This window comes from Halichoeres trimaculatus, unplaced genomic scaffold, assembly GCF_033239565.1.
Source record: "Halichoeres trimaculatus isolate MK-OKI-2021-1 unplaced genomic scaffold, fHalTri1.1 fHalTri1_scaffold_7, whole genome shotgun sequence".
NCBI classification, from domain to species: domain Eukaryota; kingdom Metazoa; phylum Chordata; class Actinopteri; order Labriformes; family Labridae; genus Halichoeres; species Halichoeres trimaculatus.
Window position 1 is genome coordinate 31,703,991 of NW_027437185.1, and position 26,231 is coordinate 31,730,221.

Consider the following 26,231-nt stretch of genomic DNA (forward strand, 5'->3'; position numbering starts at 1 on the left):
GCTCCTCTGGATTGTTGGTTTGAGCGTTTGATCTGTGAGACTGAAGGACAGCTGAGTCAAGATTTCAGCTGCTGTTGTTCATCTTCCCATTTTTCAGACTTCACAGGAAATGTAAGGAAAAGAGATTCATGGATGAGAAGGATCCTGCACAGATGACACTCTCCCTCACTGAAATGTGTTGTATTCATGCTGCTGTTTGTTTCTGACTTACAGTTTCATGTATGATGTGAAGAGAAAATCTGACAGCTCCAATTTGATGCATCAGGTGCTTGTTTCATTAAACTACTCTTAACTTCAATTTATTCTCACTTCAGCTGGATATCTGCTTTTTTTCCAGACATTAAAATATGTAAATTGAAACACAGTGCCTCCAAGAAAAAGTAATCTTTCCACTAACAACTTCACTTTTAATTAAACCTAACAAAGTAATGTTTTGATCTTGCATTAAAAACAGTTAAAGTCAGCAGCTGTAAAAGTTTTCAAGATGTGTATACTCCGAAAGAGTCCAGAGGCAAACTCAGCTGCAGGAAAACAAATGTTGTACGGAAGGTGAGGTTAAAGGTGTTTGAATAATCAAGGTGTGAAGGCGTGTGTTGTGACGCCTCGTGATAGCAGAAAAGTTATGATGTGAGAATAGAACAAATCAGGTGTTCCTGGGTAAGCAAAGATGTGAAATATGTGAAATATGAGACAGAGATGTTAGAGGAATATTCTTTTTGATCAAAACTGAAGATGTTTCCACTGCCGACTCAAAAAGTTGGAGAGACAGAGACAGAGGTGGTGATCCAGACTGATCAGAAATCCTAAATATTTAACTTTTTTACCGCTCAACATCAGGAACACTGTGACACTGTCTGGTGTAGTCCAACACCGCACACTTGAGGATCATTTGGACAAATTATAGGTTACAACAAGTCTCAGAACAGGTCACAGTCAACTTTTTATTGGGGGTGACAAATTGCGACCTAAACCTGGCTTTAGATCGTTTTGTGTTTTGGCTTTTTAAGCTTCTCAGGGCCAATATTCTGATGTCAACTTGCAGGAAGTTTGAGTTTTGAGTTTGAAGACCAAACTTGCACCTTTGTTCTGGATCATCTGCAGAGGTTTGGGTGTTCACGCAGCTTGTAAGGAGTGATGTTAAGAGAGCCTGTAACAGTTTTCTCATCCTCCCTTTATTAAACAGAACAGAAAGAATTTTCATGGGAAAGAATTCAGATTTATTTGGGATATTTATGAAGAGTTGAATGAGCCAACCCACCACCTGAATGTGTCCTTTAACATGGGGTGCGTCTCAAAGCGATAAACCCAAGCCTCCACTCTCCTCTCTCCTCCGCGTCACCTGAAGCACTTTCTGTACTAAATTCATTAGTTGCCAAGCTTAAGCTCTAATGAATTCTTAAATATTTAAGTAACAAAAAAAACTTTTGGGGCATAATTTTGTCAACCGTGTTAAGGACAAAAGTTGTGACTATTTTTTTCAATGTAAATCCATGTTATACTGAATTTAGAGTTATTCAACATTTCTATGCAAGGCTACACTCTCTAGAAATGTCCCTCATCATTTATATCACAATTAAGACACAATTTAAAAGAATTATGGCACAAAAATCACAGTGACACGGTTGACAGGACAAACCTGTCTCTTAAAAATTAAATTTTGTGATGGGTAACATGCTTGATATGTTCTCCATTTTTTGGCTCTTGTGCTAACAGTAGACTTTGAACATGCCACCACTTGACCTCAATCAGCTCATATTTCTGTGCATTTTCTTCACGGTTTGGTCTTTATAACATTTATAGTAAAAACACCAGAAAATGTTGATGACACAGCTGACGAACAATTAATGCGCCCCATGTGTAGATACTCATTCTGATGAAATATTGATGAGGAGGAGTTAAAATATGCAACACTTTCTTCAAGGTTCCCACCACAAAGGATGTGACCCCAGCTGATTTGGGTCATGTGACTTTGGAGAAAACCATTGCTGATTTATTGGTCTTTTTTCAATGGGTAACACGCTTGATGCTGATTTCTCGGACACACACAAAATGAATCATTTCATCCATATAAATGATTAAAAATAGTTATTAAAACACCTTTTTAATATTTCAATGATTATTTTAGATGAATAATACTGAAAACAGTAAACATAAAGAAGTTTTCTAGTGTTAATTCTGAAGAGCAACCTTGACATTTGAGAAATCAGACAGCACAAAAACAGTAAATTCAAATTTGTGATTTTCATTTTTAGCTCAATAAGTGATGGAACCTGTTAACTTTCTGTATTAAATACTTAGTAAAGTTGATAAGTACATCCATGGACATGAAATGTACCCCTTAATATAGAAAAAAATTGTGCTCGGAGGAGAGAGGATGGAGGAGACTAATCAGAGGAGCTATGATCCAGGAAAAACAAGAGCAGGCTTTGCAGAAGTCTTTTCCCTGATGGACACGCCCCTGTATGGAATATCACTCTCTGATTGGACGCTGCAGCGGCTCAGACTTCTCTACATGAAACTTTGCGTCAAAGCAGTTTAATGAGGGAAAAGGTAGAGCTGAAACAGGCACTGAGGATCGTTCAGTACCGGGTCATAAATCTGGGATTAAAAAGTGTTTGTTGTGAGTTTAAAGCAGAAAATACTGAACACAACCATCATCAAATCAATATAACAGAGGATTAATACTGAAAACTGAAACCTAATGGATAATATCTTCATGAAACACAGTAAACTAGTTTATATTAATGAGTTACTGAGTTTATGATAAGATGCGCTCTAGATAAAGGCTAAATAATACATAAATAATCTAATAATGATGCATTTTACGGTAAATTGATCAGTCTCTCACACATCTCTGGTGGGAGGGACTAAGGCTCAAGTAGAGGAAGGAAGGATGAAACTTTGGAGCTTTGAAATGCACCCATGTTTTACTCAAACACAAGCAGCCCAAACCTGAAACCATTTAAATCAAGTTACATGTTTCACTCAGAGTAGAAAACCAACAACACATCAGTTCGAAGCAGCAACTCCTGAAGAAAAACAAAAGTTTGACTTTCTACAGGCAGAGAAGCGACTCCAAATGGCCATGTTTCAATTAGTGAAGGGATTGCATTATCATTCTCCAGGTGAGGAGCAATATATCAGCCGAGCGGGTCATTGGATTTCCCAGACTCGCGGGTGAGGGGATTTGGTCAATCATGAAACAGCCGATTGATTTTCCTCTCTTTATTTGCAGAAGTTGGCAGCAGGCTGAGGGAAATCTCCCTCCCTGAACACACTGATGAATGTAATTTTGTCTCAAGCACACTTACCACCTGTTTTCTATTTTCTCTGGTTGACATCTGGGAATATGAGATACATTTGTGAAATTCTTGAGAAGAGGAACAACTACAAACAGTGAAGACTGTTCAAAGAGAGACTGTGGTTTTACTTGGAAGAGAGCACTTCCTGTGGAAAGTGTAAGAGTGTGATGGGGAGTCTGAACAATAACTGAAGGGATCTGAATGTCAAATTATATTCAATCAGATGAAGAAAAATCACATAAAATGCCTTTTTTTTAAAGTATCTTACCACATTTCTAAGAAACAAGCCGAACAGCCAGATGTTGCTGTTCAACATTTGATGTGGAGACAATTTACAAAAAAACCACAATAGTTGAGAAGACACAAGAGACCATCAACACCACAAATTGCATTGTCACATGACTAAGGGTTTCCTACCCTTACCGCCACAATGATGAACCTCTCCTCATTTATGTTGTTATTGGCCTTAAAAAACCTCTAACCTGTTGGCTCCAGGCCTGGCTTCACTTATTTTGACTGTTTGTTACAGTTTAGTGATAAACAATCCAGGGCTTTGAAGGAGCAGAGATGGACCAGACACAGATCTGGAAGAAGTTAGCAGTAATGTATCCTTTGTTTCCTTTTGTGGTTGTTTTGAAAAGCTTTTCCCATTTCTCAGTATTTATTTTTGTGTAATTTTCATGCAGCACTTAGTATCAAATTTTACCTTTACAGTATGCTATGTGGTCAAATTTTCCCCTACATATCCACTTGTGTGTCCCTTTTTGGAGTCTCTGTTTGTCCAACTTAAAGTTTTTTTTTTCTTTTTTTGCTCAAACTGATTAATTTCAAACAAGACATCACCTTGTAATGCTTTAGCTACTGTGATAGCATTAGTGCTATGTTTGCCTTGGCCAGAATGTTAACTGAGAGTTGTACACACATTTGCGTTAATAGAATATAATACAAAATACTTTATTCATCCCTGAGGGGAAATTCAGGAGTCACAACAGCAATCAAGAAAACAAAAGTAAGAAAGTGTATAGAAAGTGCGAAAAGCTCCATAAGAAAATAGATGATGACAGCTTGTCCATCATTGTCCAGTTCAGCCAGCCTCCACCTCCACAGGGTCTAGGACTGAGCTTCTTCAGCAGTCTGTTCAGTCTCTGTCTCTCCTTGGTGTTAGATCTTTCTGGTATTCCCTCTGTTGCTGGGTTAGCACAGCTAGCTTGTCCATCTTATTGGAGACAGATCTTATGTTCCCAATAACGATGGATGAAAGGACAGGTCAATGTTGTCACTTCTTAGCTCACACCTGAGAACCAGCACGTCGTCCTCACCTCCTTCTCCTCATCTTGTGGGGAAACATCAGGCCTTGCACCAGTTAGCATTGACATGCTACAGGCTACTAACAGCTGATTTCACACATAAACAGTGCAGCCATGGTTACATGTAGAATCTCCAGACAAACACAGGAGCAAAAGTAGTAAAAATATCACTGAAGCCACAAAAAGTTCAGTGTCCACGACCAACGAATGAACCATAAAAAGTAATGATCCACTGAACTCCAAAGAAATCAGTTTCTTTTTTGTTTTTTCCCTCTTTTACACTGCTAATACTTCCACTTCCATACCATGTGCAAAAATCCTTCATCTGATGTTAAAAATTCAAGGCCAAAGCACTGAAAAACGAGGCATTTTCAGACCATTTTGCAGCCATAATAAAAAAATGAGTCCAGACAATTTCAGCCTCAGTAAGTAAAGGTTTTAAGGCGTTTCAATTCAAGACAAAACCACCCATCCACCTCTTGAACTGACAGGAGGGCACCAGAGGTGGTCAGAGCATTTCCACCCCCTCTCCTCTGTTAACATCCCTTTGAAAATGGACCAGGGCTTTAATTAAAATGTCATTGATACGTGTTTTGTTTTCCTTGAACAGGAGTGAGTTCGGCAGCCGAACACCAACACCAGAGGACAGAGCCAACACATGGTTTCAATACGCAGCAGCTCGACTTGTTTTAATCAAGAAAACACATGCAGCAAAGCCCGGCTCTGTTGTAATGTGATACTTGAGTGATCTTCAAAGTTGTTTAGATTTGATTCGAACCATATGCAGAGCTAAAACAGAGAATGGTTGTTGCGTGTGTGAAGAACTAAGAGTGTTTTTATGTTTTCTGGGTCAGAGACATGCGTTGTTCTTAGCACACGCAGAGTTACATATACTCCAAGAAGCCTCCAAAAATGACGTCATGCTCAATCTGGAGTGTTAGGAAAATATGTGCACCCAGAAACAGAATCTGATCAGAGCTATTCTGGGGGGTTGCTGCATGGGGAGCATCTGGATCTGGAGCCTGATGTTTGAAAATCCTGCTCAATAGCTAAATCCACATGGATCCCTGCTCCCTATGGAGGGAAATAAACGCATGCATAATCCAGAACATACATGAGCTTGCATGACACTTGCAGATGTTGCACATGAGCACGCAACTTAACATAAACTCAAACAAGTTCCTGAGCCCATAGCATGCACAAACCCAGGGTTTGCACACAGATCCACAGAGGGGGAGAAGGCTATCTGTTGGCCCAGTCATGCTTCACCCATGCAGAGGTGTCTGTTAGCAGTGGGAGTTATCATTGGCCATGGAGGCTTATGTGCCTGCCAGAGGAGCCCATGCCGGGAAATGAGTGATAACAGAGCCCAGTGTTGACCGACTCACACAGCAGCAGCACATGTAGACCCTGACTGGAATGAAGGAATGACAGAAACCCGCACGCATACATCAAACACAGCTCGGGCCCTCCCTCTATTACCCTTCATACTAATGAAATGCATGTTTATGTTCCATTAGCGCTGAAAGGGTAAACAGGATTGAAGACGCAGTTCACTCAGAGGTAAAACCACATTCCTCTAATCCAATATCCCGAACAGTATTTGTTCTAATGTCAGGGCAAAACAAAAATCCTCATTCACATAATAAGCAGGAGGAGAATTGATGATTTGTGTGATCGCCAGAGAGCGACTCATAACTTTGAGTCATATGCTGCGGTATTTAATTTGGGAGATTCAATTTATTCGGTGCAATGCCGTCATTTACTTCCAAAATCACTTAGTGTGTGTGCAGCGGAAATCTGAAAGGTCTCCAGATCCTTCACATTTCGTGACAGCTCAAGGCTTCCATTTTTACCCCCATTTCTTTAAAAGATTAGGTTTTTCTTTTATTTTTTTTCCCCTCTTTATAGAAACACTCAGGAGCCTGTTGAAGCATGCGTCCCAGAAATTTTCTTAAGAGCTGAATGGAACAAGGACTCGGGATATTTTCAGTGAGTAATCCAAAAACTGAATCAACAAGAGGTCACATCGACCTCAGATTCAATGAAAGAAAAAAACTGAGTGCTACATCAAAAGCAGAGAAAAACATTTAAGTATGACATCATGAAATTTGGTGTCATCTTTAATATTTGAGATACCAGAAGTTCATGAACTCTTGAAAATTGAGTATCTAATCAGTCTGTGTGCTTCAGTATGACATTATCACGTCAGCAAATCTAACAAGCCAAATTCTTTAGCCGTCTCATACCTGCATAAATGAACAAACCTGTTCCTGACCAGTCACAAAGTATTATAACTGAGCACTCTGAAAATCAGTCCCAGGTGCTACGAGAGTCAGAGCTACAGCTGGCAGCATGTACGTCTCATTTTAACCCTTTAACTCTTGAGCCTCAAAATGCCTGTGTGGCTGTTTTTGCTTATTTTGACTGTAAAGAATGTCAGAAAATATCCTGGGTGTAGTTGCTTTGATCCATTTTTTTCTGAAGTACTCAGAACTTTGAATACCTGGGAGTTATTCCAGATTTACTGCATGTTATACAAAAGTAAAATAGTTTGAAATGAAGAAAAACAAGAAAAACAGAACCAGGGTTGATTTACAGTCTCTATGATAACACCACGCTGGCTGACAAAGTTCAGTAGTGAGAAGAGAAATCTGTGTTTTATTTGCTGGAAATGGTTTCTGTGATTAATTTTGTAGTGATGGTGGACACTGGAGCCTAACTTTTAGACAGAAAAAGAACAGAAAAGCAGAAGAAAGATTGTGTGATACAGCTTGAGCTAAAGGCTAACACAGGTGCTAATCTGTTTGTGCTAATGTTCATTCCAACCCACAGTCAGCAGTTATTCTGCACTGGTCTGTTCAAACTTAAGAGTCTATCAATAAAATGAAGTACACATTACAGACTTGTCTTAGAGCACCGGGCTGCCAGCTGTGCTAAATATAGATGCTACTTGATGACAAACAAACTGACAGTGTGTACTTGTTGTCATGTTAGCCTACAGATACGTCGGAGCACCAGGCTGCCGATAGCACTACACATAGCTGGCTACTACAACGTTCGCTTGATGTCACGTTTCAAACCATAACTGTACTGATAAATATCTTACCTTAGCACGTTGTTTTAGAAAAGAAAATTTGTTTTGATCTAATTTTCATTTAATCCCAAAACAAACATACGCCTCTGTAGAAGTAATTTAAAACAGTGTGCAGAGACTCCAGGCCACAAGGTGGCAAAGCAGTCCAATTATAACAGATCCTCCTCACAGCATCTTTAAGTCTTAGTGAAGGAAAACCACTGCAGTTGAACAGAAATAACACATTTTACAGGATTAACTTAAAATTTGAACAAAGTAAGACATGCATCACCACAACCTCCAGCCCCTCCCTTTCTTAGCACACAAGCCACCTAAGCATGGCTGCTCCTCATCACAAGACAAACTGAAATTAGAGGAGACAAAGCTGTTCACACATACTGTACAGTACAAACAAAACAAGGCATTGCACTTTTTTTTTTACATAGGTTAGCGCATCATCCTCAAATCATGCTTACACCGCTCAAAGAAGACTTGGTACACTGATCTAAAATCGCACATGCAAAGTATAAACACAGCATGCAAACTCTGTTCCAATCTGCTCCACATTGTATCAGCAGGTTTTCCTGTGCTTCCTTTAATGCCTTAGTGAAATAACCGTACTAACAACACATTGGCTGATAGAGCAACAACTCAACTTTCACATTTTGAGTTGTCGGCACCAACAATCAAGGGATAAATAAAGAAGTTACTCTTGAGCAACCCAAACTAGAGTTAGCTTTTGTTAAAGCTGGTTTGCAAAGCAGACACAAACCCAGAGACTGTATAAACCAGTGACCCAGCCTCAGGGATGTCACCCTTTGGTTTCTGGGGAGGGGCTTTAAAGCACAACAGTGAGGTGTTAAATGTGTTTGCCATCCAAATGTCATCTGGTTCAGAGGAAGCATTTGTGACACTGACATAGACCAGAAAGGATCCTTCAACGTCTGCAGACCTCATGTTGTTTGGAAAGTATGGTCATGAGAGGTGTTAAGCTAAAGATGCTCTTCAGACAAACCTTCATCCAGGATCAAAGCCTCTAAATATTCCCGTAGCGCTGCTCACATTCATTTCAAACGTCGTCTTTTTTTTATCTGTGAATGCTGAATTGAACGACAGCACGCTGTGATTTAATGACAGACTATTAGATTCTGTGTTTGTGTCCTGGTTTATTTAAAGATGCCTATCTTTAGGCTGCAGATAAGACTTACAGGTTTCTGGGAATCTTTCTAATTTACCTGGCTTCAAGGTTACCCGCATCATCAAGATGCAGCGTTATCTCAAGTTGCATGTCGATACTGAATAAATGCAGAGTAAAGCATCCATTATGTTCTCAGTCTTATCTTTTATATTAAGCTGGATGAAACCCTGGGGAGTCAGTCACCTTGCAAAGATTCTGCCGTAAATCACTAAAGATGTTTGCCACAAACTTCTTACAGACACATTTATATGGATGACTCCTATGAAAAAAAACAATACAGATGCTGCATTTTCAATATCCTTTAAAAAAGTAACCTCAGTCTCTGACTCCAAGTTTCACACAACTCACACTCTTAAAAAATGGTTTCACTTTGGTTTCTGAAAATCAGCGATGGTTTTTTAACAAAAAATGCGAAACTCGTTGAACCATCCAGATGAAAAAATTATGACCCAAGATATTACATTTCTGGAAACTGAATGTCACTTTATATTTTAATTAAAAGAAATCAAGGATGATATTTGTTGCTACCAGCTGTGAATGTTCAAAAACACATGAAAGTGGTGTCATATTGATGCAGAATTTTTGAAAACAGCACAAAATTATCCAGAAGAGCTGCAAAACTTTCCACCCCAACTTGATTCAAAATTTTCCTGTCATTTCCCCTGTTCAGTTTTAAAAATTAAAGTTTGGGAGTTATCATGTGAGCCAGGATTCCAATTTTGGGTGGACCTTAAATTACAAAAGTTAGTAAATAACTATTCCAATATAGATATAAATATAGATATAGATATAGTTCTGCTAGTATGTATGTTTTAGAGCAGATTTAGTTGCTTTTTGATCCTTTAATATTTGATAAAATCCTAGTGCATCAGACAGCAATGGCTCTCAATGGTATCAGCTAAAGAGTAGCGCTCCAATGCACCAATGGGCTGCACCGCCTCCACTTTCTATGTATTATAAACTGTAAGAGCAGCATTTACAATTATTAAATAATAAACAAAAATCCACAGTATTTCCCCAAATAATTCTCTAGTCCTACTTATATAACATGAGGCTGAATGTTTCATATTTTTATTTTTACCAACGGGCTAAAAGATACCCAAACTTGGCTCGTTTTATGAAGACAGCCCATCTAACAATAACAAACTCAGCACAAAGTGACAAAATATTATGATATTCCTCTGTTTTTTTTAATTCAAAAAGAAAGAAAGAAAGAAAAAACATTTTTCGAAGAAAAGTTTGAGGTGGGCCTGTCGGAAAATAGGTGGGCCTGGGACTGTTGGGCCCACTCTTGACGCTGCCCCTGCTGCAGGAAGCTCTTCAGGACACACGATCATTAGAAAATGAGCGAGTGTGTAACGTGATATTACTTTAAAAATACGCAAATTAATATCTTCCAGGTGCCTGTATTTGGTGCTATTTATTAATGCATTTCGGTCATAAACAGAGGGTCATCGTGGAAATACCAGATAGCTTCTGTCTCCTTTTGTCTTGTCAGAGCGATGGGAGCATATTTTGTAGGGCTGCAATGACGAATCGATAAAATTGATAAAAACTGATCAGCTCTGTCACCGCAAGCATCCAGATGGACCAAGATATAGCAAAAATATATTTCTTTTTATTTTCCAAACATGATTTAAACAGCAAGCAACACTTTAAAGGAGAGCTCCTCACGGAAACATCTCCCAACTCTTCTCTCCAGTCCTAGGCTCTGGAGAGGTCTCCTCACTCTGTGCCATGCTACACCTTTTAACACCTTCCCCTCAGGTGCCACTGATTACCCCGCACTCACAAAAAGAAAACACACCGGTAACCAAACCTTCCCCCATTAACATCCTGTAACTTAAAGGAACACTATTGATAAAGATGTAATGATGGATTAACGTTAATAACAGAAGAAAATGAATTTGATGAATAAAATAATTGGCCAATCCTTAAATCCAAAATAAGTTACAGATAACCTTAACCCCTAAACTCAACATAGCATAACATAACATACTAAAATAACATTACCCCGTTTATGTTTATAGTGTGAATGTATATATGAAAGTGTAGGAGTGTGTATGTGTATGCATGTGTATGTATGTGTATGCATGTGTATGTATGTGTATGTGTGTGAATGGGTGAGTGAGAGGCTCAGACAGACAGGGCAGCAGACCCAGCAGAACCTCCCTTCACAAGCTCTTAAAACACAAACATGTTAGGCTCATCGGTGACGAGTCGGGGAGCTCAACAGCGAGGTGAGGTGCTACAAAATCTCACATACACTCCTTTCATATGTTTAAAAATGCATGGTTTGTCTTCTAGGACTCATGTCTTTTCATTAAATTGTTACCCTGTTTGAAAACCTCGAGGAGTTCATTATACCAATGTTAGCATTAGCATTAGCTGCTACAGATAATGTTAGAGCAGAGGCAGTGAACTGTTTGGCCTGCAGGTGAAAAGATTGAGGATACATTGTTATTTATTTGCCTTTTTGGCCCACTTAGTTCTTAACCTGATGACACAACAATATTTTTTCCTGTTATTTTGCCCAAACAGTTGATTCTTTCAGTGACAATACATCCATATCACTTTTTATACTTTATAAATTTAGCATCTGGTCAGTTTAATTATGTTCAAATATGTTGTTTCTTTGTATATACAATAAATAAAACAATAGTCATCATCTAAAACAACAACACATTTGGTTTTGCGAATTTTTTTATTATGCATTCTCATCTTTTTTTTTCTCGATTCATCGATTAATCGTAAACATAATTGTTGAGTAATTGAGTAATCGAGTAATCAATTACCAAAATAATTGAAAGTTGCAGCCCTAACATTTTGTTACACTCTTACAAACTCCACATTAAGATTTCAGAGAAGGAGCACACTGATAAGCTGCTATCCTCTATCAAATAAAGCTCACCGTGGTGATAAGTTTTCAGGATTCTGGCTCTTTGCAGAGGCAGAGCTGCTCAGTATTACACTTCGATGTACAGAAATCTGCAGCAGGGAAACAGAAACTGAGAGCATAAGGTGCAAATTAAATTGCAATGAAAGGATCAGCGGCTTTAATCTGGGATAAGACTGTGTAACATTCTGCTGTAAGGATATGCGTGTGTATTTGATGTTGTGTCCAACCTCCTGAGAGTCTGAAAGGAAACAATCAGAGAGTTTATGTATGAACAGTGAGCTTAGGTAAAGAGCTTTTTTGTCAAGATGATTTTTGAAATACCTGAAATTTCAGGATTGTATCAGAAAAAATCTCAAGGAAACTGAGTTTCTATGCAGTGGCACAAACTCAGGCTCCGCTAATAAGCGGTATCTTTAAATGTGTGTGAGTGTGGAGGCTTCTTATTTCTGTGTTTCAATGCAAACCGAAAAGAAAGAAAGGGTGGCTGCATGTGTTATTTCTGCCGGGCTTCACACATTGAGCGGACAAACAATCTATTCCAATTAAAGCGAGCTGCAGCCCTGGTGACGGCAGGAGAGGGGCCGTGCTCCATCGGATCACATCATCCTTTGAAAAACCTCAAGACTGGCTGACTGTGATTCGAAGGGAAACGGGGCTCTTCAGGAAGAGTTGGCTGGCAGCAAAGAGGGGGAGAAAAAGGGGGACGGAGGGGAGGGGAGGGGAGTCAGACTGGCTCCAAGTTTGTGCAGAAAGTTCCACAGAACATAGTCTCACAGCTGAGGCGGAGGGGAAGGAGGGGAGGAGGCGCCGGGAGGAGGGCAAGGCCATTAATCCTGGTTGTAGCCGCGGTTTAGCGCTCAGACTGCATGTGGGGCGAGGAGGCGAATTAATTATGTGGCTGAGATTAATTAGGTGATGTTAAGGGAAATCTGTGACTGTAAAACTTTAGAGGCCTGCACATCTGACTAGACTAATGGGGCGTTCATGAACTCTTAATAGATGCTCCTCTGATGGTGAGTAAGCAGAGCAGAGAGGAGAGGGCTGAGAGCAGAGTCAGGATGTGTCCTTGCTGAAGGATTTTCAGCAGAAAGGAGTCAGAAAGCATCTTTATCTGGGTGCACCTGCTCGCATGAGCTACAGCTGAAGCTTTAACATCTTATCAAACCCGTGTTTTACTCTCTGCTTGGTCTTAAGCTACATATTTTCAGTGTGTCAAGTGAAAAAGCAACACATGTTGAATGTGAGGCGGTCTCAGCACTTTCTCTTAACTCAGTGTTTCTCAGCTTATTTTATTTCCCTTTGACTCAGCAGTTTGATTTACTGTCATCAGTGCATTTCCAGTCACAGCAGGCAAGTTGGATGTTATATTTCAGTTTTGTTTTTTTTGGCATCTATTCAATAGGAAGGGTAAAGAGAGACAGGAAGCAAGCAACACCAAGACTGAAATTAGAGATAGGGTGATCGTATGTTCTATTTTGCCCGGACACGTCCATCTTTCATGGTCATAAAATCACGTCCGGGTGGATTTTAAAAAATACCTAAAATGTTTGGCTTTTGCTCAGCTTGTTCTACAGACCATTAGGCCACTAGTTTTCTTTCTGATGTACCTACCCTTCAAGTTGTTTGGCGAGCATGCAGCTACTGTCATGACACAAAAGACCCAGGCCGTTCCTTCTATCAGATCAGGGCCATGTCCACACGTAGCTGTATATTTGGGAAACCGCATACATTCTTATACCTTTATGCCTGTCACACATGAAACCACAGCTTTACATCACTAAAAAGTGCCTTGAGCAGCACTTAGCCACGGATTTCCTTGCTGCGTGTGGACGGGGTATTTTTATTTAAAAATTACCAAGCTACGTGTGGACATGGCCCAAAACAGACACCATGCTCTGACTTCCTGCTGGCGTCTTCTTTTCTTCGATTTTGAGATATTATGTGATTGTTTTTACATCAGCCTAAATAAAACTAGAATGGATAAACTCTCTTTTTCTTGTGTTAACCACAAAGAAAAAAAAAAAAATATATATATATATATATATTTTGTTGTTGTTTTAAGGCATTATTTGTATTTTTGCACAATATTTGAGTATGGGGCTTCCTGTGTTGTTTTTATTTAGGCATGTAGTAAGGTATTGTTCATGTTACGTAGAAAATTTTTACTTCAAAAACAAAAGGATTTTTTAAAAATAATGTATGGTTTGTAGAGCTACTTTATCTTTAAGTATCTTTGGGTATTTTTGCAGCTAAACACTGAAACTCTAGTCACGTATACATGGACCCAAATATTCCACTTGCATTCAGTTTATTTGCTCAAACAGAAAGAATTTAACCTTTGTAAACACCTCTGAAAGAAAAGTGCCAATAATGGACATTTAATCAGTTTCACAGGGGTGGAATATTCCTTTCCCCTTAAATGATTGAGGTATTATGTATTAAATGGAAAGTTGTCGTAAGAAGCAACTAGAGACGTTCCTCAATTTTAAAAATGGCGGCGAGCAGTCACCACTGGACTGCTGGTGATGTTTACGTTTTTCTGTGCATGCCCCATTGACTATTCTGTTTGATTATAGCAGTGCATGTAGACCAGAGATTGAAAAAGTTATTCAGAAAGATTCTTTTCAGAAAGAAGAAAAACTCCTCACGTAACCGTGACTACTGACTGAGCTGAACAGACAGTTTCTGAATTAAATAATTAAAAACAAAACAAAAAAACAACAAAAAATGACTGACTAAATGTCCTTTGTCTTTTGTTGTTGTTGAGTATCATTTAGACCCTTTACTGGAATGAAAGTTCCATCTCATGGCAGCTGAAGTATTTTTTTTTTCACGGTCTTCCAACAGAAAACAGAAGATGTAAAAACTAAGAAACATCCATGTACAGCAGGCCTGGACTGAATTATTTACATGGAGATTTTGCATCTCCACAATGAACATAAATTTGGTAAAAACAGTGGAGAAAAATGATGCTTTTACATGCAGAGACTTAAGCACCACTCTGAACCAGCTTGAGAGGACTCATCTTGGGACCTCCTTGAAAATGAGATGCTACTTCTCAAGGGGCTATCCTGATTAAATCGAACTGTTTTGTGAAAGTGAAGCAAAAACCCTCAAATTGTAAGTGTATTGAATCTATTAATAGCCTAAATGTGACATAAAACATCAAATCACCTTTACCTAAGAGATCCAGCTGTAACGTCATATTTTTAATTACAAAAAGCAAAACACACTCAACTAAAGTCTCTTTCTATCTTTACTCCTTACAAAGCTTTAGCTTTACTTTCATGTTGTAATGCTACATTTGCATCTGTCAGCTGAATGTGCCTCATAATTAGTGTTTTGACAAATTCTGGATAGATTTTTGACAAATGCACTTTGCAGAGCACACCTTGTGTCATCTTACAAATCGCTGTGTTTTTAAATAACATACGTACATGCAACTGCACGTTTGTCGTGAATAACCCTTCTTCCTGACATGATCCAAAATAGATCCTGCGGTTACGACTTTTCAGAGTTTATCTGAAACAGTTGGGCTCTCGACTCCTGACATTTAAAAGCACTAAATAGCACCAATGTGTCGCTCAAACTGACTTCTCGTGACTGCAATCCTGCAAAACACAAACCCACCCGCGCAGTCTATATCTGAAACTTTTGTCATTTACAGATTGTTTAAGTTGGACCATAATAAATGCATTGGCAGCATGTTATTGTGGAGCAGAATCTCATTACTTTAAGTCTACAGGTCAGTGAATACACACATAGAGGAGCTGGGAGATGATTGATGTCAGAGAAAAGCAGAAATGAGTCATATTCTGCACAAATGTGTCATCATACTCTGGATTTTTCTCCAATTTTGCACTTTTTTTTTTGTAAAATATGACACTTGTTTTCTTTTTGGGCCTCCAAGAGTTATTTAAATGAAACCATGTGAGTGTCTTGGAGGGGAAATGTATCCCTAATGGAGCTGAAAACACTTCACAAAACAAGAAAAGTGTTAGAAAACATGTTACTTTGTATGTTTGTGTTTTGCAAAACTTCCAGGTGTGCTGCTCTTTTCCTCTCTGTCTTACATCGAGGGGTTTTACAGCGCAAAACAGGTTCATCCAGATATTGCACCGGGACTTCTGTGGCTGGGAAAACAGGTGACATAAACTCTAACAGTTATCATTTCAGGTAAACAACATTCCTGCGACTTCCTGCAGATGTGTCTTTAGAGCTGTCACATCTGGAGACCTGACACGTTTCAAAGCAGCTCCAAAAGCAGCACAAGCCCTGCTCCGTGTTATCTTCACACATGCCAAATGACGCAAGCAGCTGTTTGATAATCTTACAGCAGAGATCTGCCTCCACCTCACCCCCACATACTCTTCACTTTACTCCTCATTTTCCCTCCACCGTACGCCTGGGGACCAAACCTCTTCTGCTGATAGCCGTTGATAGTCTTACTCAACGCTATCACTAAGAAAAACACATGTAAACTGCAGGCACATCAGGGAATTATAATCCCTGCTCTCTGCAGGGGAAAAATAAGGGAGGGATAGAGTGAAAAATATTGCTTTGGTGTGCGTTTAACGGGCAATAAGGTTACCATCCTGTCTGCAGAGTCCCAGTAAGCCCCAGAGTAAAACTAGGCCACATTCAAACACGAAATATCTACTGTAGGATTTTTTTTTTTGGGTGCAGATTAATGTCTTTGAGACGGTGCTGCTGATGTTTTCAAAGTAGCAATAAGATTTGAATAAATAATCCCTCGCCTTTCTGAAAAACTGAGTAAGAAGATCGCACCCTTGGGCATAAACAACTTCTTTTGATTTCCCGTCGCTGAAGTTGTGCCTGAAATATTTGCTGTACCTTTTATGCCCAATCTCAGCTCTCTGAACAAATATTTGCAAGTGAGATTTACTCAAAATACGAGTTAAATTAAACCATTTTGACCTTTAAAAACTGATGTAGAAACATGTGACAGCAGCACTTTTGTGTAAAAGCTAAACATACTTTTGCTTACACTTCCCTCTTCGGACAAAGGGTGACCAAACAGGAAAATCTAGATAGCTAAGATGTGCTTCTGTTTTATGTGCATGCATGCAGAGTGTGGTGTGATCTAGACATCAGGAAGCAGTTTATACACTGATGTGTGCCTGTTAAAGCTGAGAGGACATCACGACTTCAATTATCCGCTTTGCTTGTTAAGATCTGATAACAAATCTGCAGCAGACGGAAACATAAGGGGTCGAATGAAAATAGATAAAACAAGCAGAAGAAAAACATCAAGACATGCTAAAAATAAAATACATCTTTATTATGGTATTAATTCTTCACTTTTATAAAATCTATTTACAGTACACTGTAATGATCTGCAAGTTTAAGATGTGCACAGAGCGTTTACATAACTGACTCTTACATAAAGAGATAACAACAATAAAGGAACAATATGCCATCAGCTTGTGCCCGAAAGTGACTGAGAAAATCATAGCAGCAGGTAAAAGGTCCTTCAGAGCTCTTAATGCAGTTAGACAGTAATAATGTCAGAATATATGAAGTCAAACATGAAGGCATGACAGTATTCCACTGCCTGGTATTCATCTTTACGTAACACAATAACTGGCTCAGTCTGAGTGTCATTATTAATGTCCTGATGAGTCGTCCGCTTTGATCAGACGAGCTGCGAGGGTTTCTAACAGTCCAGAGAAGACAAAAGAATTCATGTTAGACAACGAAAAGAAAAACGAGAGCATGTCATGAGCTGCAGTCTGCCCTGATATTTGGCTCCATCATTCTCCTGTAACAAAAGTAGTAGTACAAAAATAGATTTAGTTCAAATTTACATAGCTTTATTTTTTATCTACACTGTTAGTGAGGAGAACAGGACACCTGCTGGAGAGTCATTCAAGAGTTCACAAACGCTTAATTCCAGTTGAACGTTCGACCCACCAGCTCAAAGAACTTCTTGTTGGGTTCGTGAAAGAACTGGTAGAGTTTCTGGAGGATGGCGGGCGCCACGTGAGGGTGAGCCCTGCCCTTTGAGTCATGTAAACACCGTTCCCTCCCGTGGTCCCTCAAACAGTAGAATCCTTTCGTTTTATTAAAGTAAAAGTTTGAAGCGTTTATCTGCGACTCGAGCTTCAGGAATTTCTCCACCTTTTTCATCTCGGGGAAAGGGTCCCTGATGAGCTCGTCCCCGTCCACCACGTGAATGCTCCCAAGAGGGAAGTACTTCAGCCAGTTCTGCATGTGAGTGTAATACAGGCTGCGGTTGAGAGCCTTGTACCCCAGGTTGATCTCGCCATCCTTCACCAGGACAGACTCGATGGGCTGGTAGCGTTTGTGCTTCTGGAGGCGGTTGTAAAAGACCTGCGTGTAGTCCGACAGCACCCGCTCCGTGGGGTCTCTGAGGATGAGGAGCAGCTTGATGTCTGGGTTCATCTGATGGATGCGTTTTGGGACTTTGCTGGAGGTGAAGTAGGCGGGAGTTTTCTCCACCGTCAGCTGGTCGGGGAATGAGAAAGGCATCTGGCTGAGGTACCACGGCAAACCTTTCTGAAAGTGGCTCTCCCAGTCAAAGAAGTGCACCTCATTCTGCGCTGCTGCGACTGCGCTGTGCAGACTGAGCATCTCTATCAGCGCCCGGGTGCCTCCTTTCCTCACGCCTATGATTATAATCTGTGGAAGTTGCCTGGAAGTCCCGTTTGGGTGGCTTGTGGTGCCGTTGTCCGCAGGAGATGAGGTGGGAGGCAAAGGCGGCCCCTCATCATCCACCATGGGCCTTGAGGGGATTGGGGGAGACTGCATCGCGAAAAGCAGCAGCCCAAAGAGAAAGGCCGCCATGAGGGAGGTCCTGACCCTGGAGGATTTCAGCCTGGCGAAAGCACGAAAACTGTATCCCACATTGAAAGAGCAGCTGCCTGAGGACAAGAGTCCGAATGAAGAAAAAGCAAAAGAGCCGGCGTCCTCTTCTCTGACCACAGCAGGGACTGTGAGGAGAGAACAACAGCTGTGATTAGAGGATACCCGGTGAACACAACACACCTCTGAGAGAGGATGTAGCACACGCATGAGCAACATGCCTGAAGGTGAAGGTGCAGCACTGGAATGGCATCATCTCTTACAATAGAGGTGGAGCGGAAGTGTCTTTTTAATACGCATGAGGGTTGTTTATTAATTTTTTGAGTCATATTCTAACTCAAACTTTTTTTTATTTTATTTTTTTTTTCATGTAGAAAAGGAGATTTCTTAAAATGCTGAACAGATCAGAAGATATTTTCCTTTATAAATACATACATGATGATTGAGAGACCAAACTTTGAAGCACAAAAAATCCTTTTTTTTCCACTTTGAAGCATTATAATTTGATTTAGTTGAATAAAAATTGAAATATTCATAAAAAGTGTGCTTTTTGATACCAAAAATGTATTTCAAGCCTCCACAGCTCCTTTTTTTAAGTCATAAATTGAACTGTCATGCCACTCTAAATATTTACCTGTGCACACGCGCTGACAAAGGAAGCCAGATGTGATCTTTTAGGTGTTTACAAGAAGCAGGTGTTCAAATTAAAAGCTTCAAACAGAAGCTACAAATTACACAGTAACGCACGCATGATTCGCATGTTTAGCGCGTGCAGTCATGTGCTTCTCCCGCCGTGTCTGTGTCCTCGTGCGCTCCAATGCTCCCCTCGCGCATTGACCGACAAATCCCCACAGAGGTGCTGGAGCTTTTCTTACCTTTTTCCACTATAACCCTCCACTCGGTAAAGAGATCATCCCGTGCAGCTGTGGAGTCTCACTTCGCAGAGTCGATTTCTCCAAAATCATCCGCAGTATCATCCGGTGCTCGCGCGGTTTGTCCACGCGCGTCAAAACTCGCAGGAAAACGAGTCCACAACTTCACCAGTGCTAGTCCTGTGTGCTGTGCTTCCGACAGCAGCCGGTCCTCCCGGTTTTCAGTGTCAGCTGTTGAAGCCCACGCCTACTTTACGCCTACAGGACCCCCCCTCCCTCTTAACCCCTCCCTCCTCTGTGACTCATGTTGTTGTGTTATGGTATTAACACAGATAAGGCTGCTCCTGTGGCTGTCAGTATGAAGAGAAGTAAAGCAGGTAATCCAAGTGACTCTTTAAAACAGCCACAGTGTGTAAAATTCTTTGTTTTATCACATTTTTAAATCTCCTGATATTTAAACCTCGACATGCAGCTGTTCAGTTTGGACATTTTTGTGAACTCATGTTGTGTGAAAAAAGCTTCAGAAATACATTTGCCTTGTTGAAAAAAACAAAATATGCGGAGGACAGCGGTGATTCTGTAACCCACAGTCTTCTCCTTTGTAGGATTTGGAGAGAAAAAGAAGTCTTTTCACTGGAGCCTCCTTTTCTCGTTGCTTGCAGGGGAAATCGATGAAAGAGACAGAGCAGTTATTCATCCCTGGCATTCTTCCCCGCCTTTGTCCACGGAGCAAGTGCATCTGTGGGTAGTCACCCAGTCCAAGTTGCTCAATCTCACCACCTGTTGAGCTGTGTGTCTTATTTTCTTTACATTGGAAGCGATAGAAACCTTCCCAAACAGGAAACAGCGGCAGGTTGTAAAGAAATAAAACATTTGGTGAAATAAACTAATTCCTGAGCCAAAGTTGCGTTTCACCACTTCACCGTGAGTCACCTTTGGTCGTACAGTCAGTGTGAGAAAGTTTCAGTGAGTTCAGAGTTGATGAGTAAGTGACACATCATTAATGATGGATACTTTTGTGTCACAGCTGAGAACGCAGTGAGAAATCTGTCTCTGAACTCAACACTGACATGTGGCATGAGGAAAAGTAAGTGTAACCACAGGGATGTTATGTAATGTGAGTCACTTTGCCTTGACTGACACCTAAATGTAAAAAACTTTTATCCTCTTCAAACAAATGAAAAAAAAATTTGTCTCCTCATTTTTTAAAGAGATAATCAGGAAATATACTCTGAGTTACTCTGCCTGGTTTGACAAAGGCTACATGATACGATTTCTTTCCAGATTAAATATTCTGTTCCCAGTAATTAGACGTAGAGTGCAGCACAGCCTGTTTCCCATGCTGATATTCTTGAAGGGTGTGTGGCTTAAGGGCTTTCCAGCTGAATATGGATGTATCTGATTTTACCCATGTTTGCGAAATTTTCTGCTGTGTAGGGTTTTTTAAGTGAAGGCCATTACACACATTAAAGCAAAGCTCCACGTTGACAAGCAAAGGGGGATGTGCTGCAACATAAAAGGTCAAAACCCCTTCCTTAAATACATCCTTTCCTTTAGCGAGAATGCAAACGCATGTGCTTTACTTTTTCTGCAAGCGAATTATAACTGCTGATACGACCAAGAGTTTTCCCCCCACATTGATTTCAAGATGAGGTTTAGTAATCCTCAGATTCTGCCCTCAGAAGTGTGAATTCAGCGGAGTTGTACAATGAAATCCCGCTTTGAGGATCGCTGGAAGCGTCCAATCCACATTAACATGACAAAAGTGCATATTCAGAGTCTGAAAATACCCTCGGTGCCACCTCGGTGCCTCCCTCCTCCCACTCTCGTCTCTATGAAATAACAATAACGAGAACTTCTCCGCCGCACAAGACTAAAAAAACTTATCAACCACTTTTCCTTGTAAACAGATTTAATGAGGCAACAGATAAATTAAAGTGTTGCGTTTCACCCAAACAACTTCCTCTCACTTCTGATGTAAGTCAGACAAATCTTGCAGGGTTGCTACATGATCAGCATGCTTGAAAATATTTTCTTTAGCACTTGTGCCAACAGTATGTGGAATTAAAAACACGTTTTTTTTCTTTCCTTTTTTTTTTTTTTTCATCCGACTCTGGCAGGCTTAACAGATTCCAAATGGGTGCCCAGATTGTTATGTGTAAATATATTATGTCCGTGCTATGTGTGTGTCATGGCTCTGTACCCAATCTGTCCGATTAAAGCAGAAAATGTGTGTTTTTATCTGCTCTGCTGTTGTCAGAGAACGGTGTGCTTTGAACACCTCTCTATCAGAGCTCTATCCATTTTTAGGCTGTCACATGATTTACAGAACAGGCGACTTTTATGCCTCATGTTTTCTGCTCTGTAAAGTCCTCCTGATTATCTCTCCCGTGGATGCAGAATTGGATTTTTCACATTCCTGCAGGCTTGCTAATATTGCAAGATCTGCTTGTTTTTCATTTCATAGTATTATGTGTCATCCAAACAAATTCTGTCTTATTAGTTTTTTTGATACAATGCATAACTACACCCTCAGGCTCTGGGTGCTAATGCTGTTTATTCAAGTATGAATATTCTCGAGTTGCTGATTAGAATTCTTGTCAGTCTTCTATTTTATTGTGTGTTGAAATTCTATATTTCATGCGTCTGTGTGGATTTAAAACTGCAGTAACTGTATTCTCACCGGCTATTATTTTTCAGTCTGTCTAATTCTGAGGTTTAATTATATGCACTGTGAATCATCACCCGCTGAACACCCACCCGTGGCACGCTGTAGGTCATCGAGCTCCTTCTATAGCTTCAGCTGTTTAATCTAACGCCGTACTCTGTTCAAGTGGGTTCACTGTATAGATCATTATTGTAATTATTCACGCTGGTAATACACGGTGACGGCTAATGACACAAAGAATAGAAGCACAGAGTGAAGCTGATGACACATTTCATTACAGCCACATTCAGAAATAGAAGGAAACATCTGCAAATTAAAGCTCCACACTTAAATCAATTTCCTTTGTTGGAGAAAGACTCATAGATTCTGCTTTGTTCTGCTTGGTTTAATTTGAGACAGAAATATTGTTCAAAAGAAAGTTTTTGCTTTGTTTGTCTGAAGTTGGCAGGCTCAGGTGAAACTAATTTCCGTACCCAGGTGCAGCTTCTAAGTTTGGCTCTTTTCCCAAAATCTGTCCATGATCTGAGAGAGTCATAATGGAAGCAGAACACAGAAAACTTTTACAATAGTTGGTAAAAAGAGAATATCATATTCCAACTCTAAAAGAAAAGATAAAACAACTTGTCTTGAAAAAGAGGATTATAAAAGTCAACATATGACTCAAAATCTTTTAAATGAAAAGATGTTGGATATCGTTGGGCTGTACCCTGACACCAAAATGTTTCAGCGCTCAATCTCAGTAACACTTCTTTGTATGTAGAGTGACTGTTTCAACATTCAGACAGTTAATTTACAACGTTGCTTATGTTTGGTGTCTGACCTCATCACTTCGGTGTCAGACAATTTGCAAAAGCTACAAATAAACATGGTTTCAAAACAGAGGGTTATCCCAATTGACACAGAAAAGTTGTGAAAGTATAAATAAAGCTGAATTGTGCATGTCTAGTTTTTAAAGCCAATTATAAGACAGCATATAACAGGTAAACATTATAGAAATAGAAGTGTCACAAAGGATATCACAAGGTGAGACCCCCACAAATCTATATTTATCAATGGTGAAGTTAAAAAGAATACAATATTTTACATATTTCCACAACTTTTCTGTCCGTTAGAAAACTGCTATGGCTGTACTTCTGTTGTGTTGTTCTGTTTTGCATTTGTGTTGTAGCTTTTGTAAAGTTTCTAATACCTACCAGCCACTGTACATCACTCCTCACAGTTTAACTTTACCTTCAGGCATGGAGCGATGATTTAACATCTTAAACCCTCTAAAGTTGGAGCCTGCAGGAGGACGCTAAGAAGGTGAAAAGGTTCAAAGTTTGATCTCAGCCTTACTTTGGTCGAGCTCGTGTGAAGTAAAGAGATGGAGTCAAGGCAGGTTTTTTAGCTTGTTCGCTAACAGCTACAGCATGTCTGTGTATCAATCAGGTCAGCTGTGCCTCTGATGTTAAGAAGCTAAAAAAAAAGGTAACATCTGCAAAACTACTGAGTTGTAGCCAAACTCACTCCCTGTACAATATTTGCTGACACAGAAATCAACTGTATCTGGCTACACATTTATATTATAACTTTTTGAATGGGTGTGTATGTGGTCCCCAGCTCTTCAGGAGTCAGCCCCAAGTGGACACTCTGGGAACTGCAGTTTCTGACACTGTCACATGAGCTTCATTTGATGCATCTGGGTGTTGCAGCTTGAGCTTGAGTTTCTTGCCTGAACTAGCTTGCAGGCATTGCTCAATATTAGACACCCGTCCCTCCAATTTCAAGTCACATCTTAAAACTCATTTGTTTCATCTAGCCATTTGTGTTTAACCACGCCTTGCTCACTTCTGCCATTTGTTGTTTTTATGTAATTGATTGTGTTTTTGTTTGTATACTTTGCTATGTTAGGTGACCTTGAGTGTCGTGAAAGGTGCCAAAAAATAAAATGTATTATCATTATTATTATTATTATTATTATTATCAAATATTGAAGATTTTAAAAAGAAAAAAAATTACATAAGCTGACGTAAATTGTGACATAAGAAGAAAATGTGACACAATTAAAATTTTAACACATTAACATCTGTGAACATTAGGGGTGGGTACCTTTCACATTTGAAATGATACGGTACAGATACCTAGTACCTGGCAAATCACTATCGGTACTCAACGATACCAATTTTCAGCACTTTTGTGTGTTTATGTGGTAAAAAAATATCAATTTGTTTCATAAAAAAATATCTTAATTCTTTTCAATTTAACATATTTATTCTTCAATATGTAACCTTGCAATGCTGTGTTCATGTCCAGCATGGAAAATCACCTACTCTTCCTTTCCCTCATGGTCACAAGGATGTGTTTAGGTACCTAAACATGGTACCTTTAGATTTTTCATGGATCCATACCCGGTATTTTTGACTGAATTCGGTCGGTACCTATAAAAGTACCTTATTCAGTATCCATCACTAGTGGACATGCTCTCTACCTGAGAAACTCCAGTAAGCTGAAACTACATTTTGACTTCTTCTGACTACAACTTATGCAGCTTTTCTGAGACTCCCTGATCATGTATCAAAGTACTCGCTGATCAAGACCATGTTCAAGGCTTCCAAGAAAGCCAGCAAGTAGCTCTTTGACTGAACAACAACCACCTCCAAGGTCAAGGTGCCAACCTTGCATCAGCCATTAGAAACCAGGACTCCCAAAAGTACTGCTTTTGAAATCAAAAACAGCTTCAGAGCATTTAAATAAGCTTTATAAAGAAGTCAGTGAGGATGGTTTGTGTGGGTATTGAGTTATATAAAGTTTGAATATTCCTTGTATGGGCTGTCTGCTTTTAAATGACACATCCAACACTTGTTCTGTCTCACTTCACTTCTTGAATGTCACTTTAAGAAGCTGATGATTAAGTTCAGGGTTTTACAGAGCTTATGAGTCATGTTATTACAAGAGTTTTCATATCAAAACAGTTTGATGAATCTCTTCATTAACCTTCTGCATAACTGAAGTAGCGAACTCAAAGGTCCTAATTTGATCATGTGTGGTGTAACCTATGTTGATTAGTGGTAATTTTAAGTGTGGGTTTGTACCTCACTCAAACACAGATCAAAACAGAATACTTAATGACTGACTGTTTTATTTTTGCTTTGGTTTTGAATTTGGTTCAGCAGTTTGTGACTGTGATACGTGATTCATATGTGTCTCTATAAATCAGCTGTGGCTGTTGAAAACTGCACTGCTTTGACCCTTTGATAAACAAACAGCTGCTCTGATTTTTCTTGGCAATGTTAACCCAAAGACAGAGTGAGAATTATCAGTTTGACGCTGATTGCAGCGACACTTTTGGCTGGAATCGTAGTGTTTATCCAGGATAAAGACTTTGTTTACCTTCAACAGCATCACCCGCTGTCTTAGGGTGATATTTTGAAGCAAATGAATGGAGAACAGATTTCCTTTTAACACTACTTAAACTTGGTTTAAGCCAACTTTTACCAGGATGCAAAGTGATGAGGTTATGTATTTGTTTGTAGTTACGTAGCACTATTGTTTGAAAGGTGACAACAAACTTTGTAAACTTAGTTCAGTGTACAGAAAGTGAGCAGACTAACTGTTTCATGTTCATCACAGCCTGTTTGCTGAGACATGTCTGTAACATGTGATGCCAAGCCTTGTTTCCACCAAGCAGTCCAGTTTAGATCAGTGTAGTTTGATACAGGTTGGTCAGGTTGGATTGGTTGAGTCTGACCCTGTTTGTGTTTCCACAGCCAACTGTGCCCCCTCATGGTAGACAGTGTGAAAGCCAGATGCCGATAGCTGCATCAGTTACATAATAGCGTGACACCAAAGCAGCGTGACACAGTGTACCCTGCAAATAAATCCAATGAAGAAAACGTGACACAGTAAACAAAGAGCAGCTATGGGAGACGTCCAGCAATTTGTCTTGTTTGTGATTTCCATGTGGCTCTTTGTTACAAAGTGCAATCAAACTTTGTTTCAGAGAAGGTTGTGTGCCACCAGGAGAATTACGGCCACTGTCACATGGTAACAGAAGGGTCCCAAAAAGTGGAATGGTTTGTGTTGG

General features: G+C 39.8%; 1 protein-coding gene across 1 annotated transcript; it reads right to left on the bottom strand.

Annotated features, from left to right (window-relative positions):
- Positions 1 to 17,063: 17,063 nt before the first annotated feature.
- Positions 17,064 to 19,712, bottom strand: hs3st1 (heparan sulfate (glucosamine) 3-O-sulfotransferase 1). The gene is made up of 2 exons (XM_074673341.1): positions 19,504 to 19,712; positions 17,064 to 18,756 (listed from the first exon to the last, which is right to left on the bottom strand). The coding sequence occupies exon 2, from the start codon at positions 18,608 to 18,610 to the stop codon at positions 17,690 to 17,692; it is 921 nt and encodes a 306-aa protein (XP_074529442.1). The 5' UTR covers positions 18,611 to 18,756; positions 19,504 to 19,712; the 3' UTR covers positions 17,064 to 17,689.
- Positions 19,713 to 26,231: the final 6,519 nt, after the last annotated feature.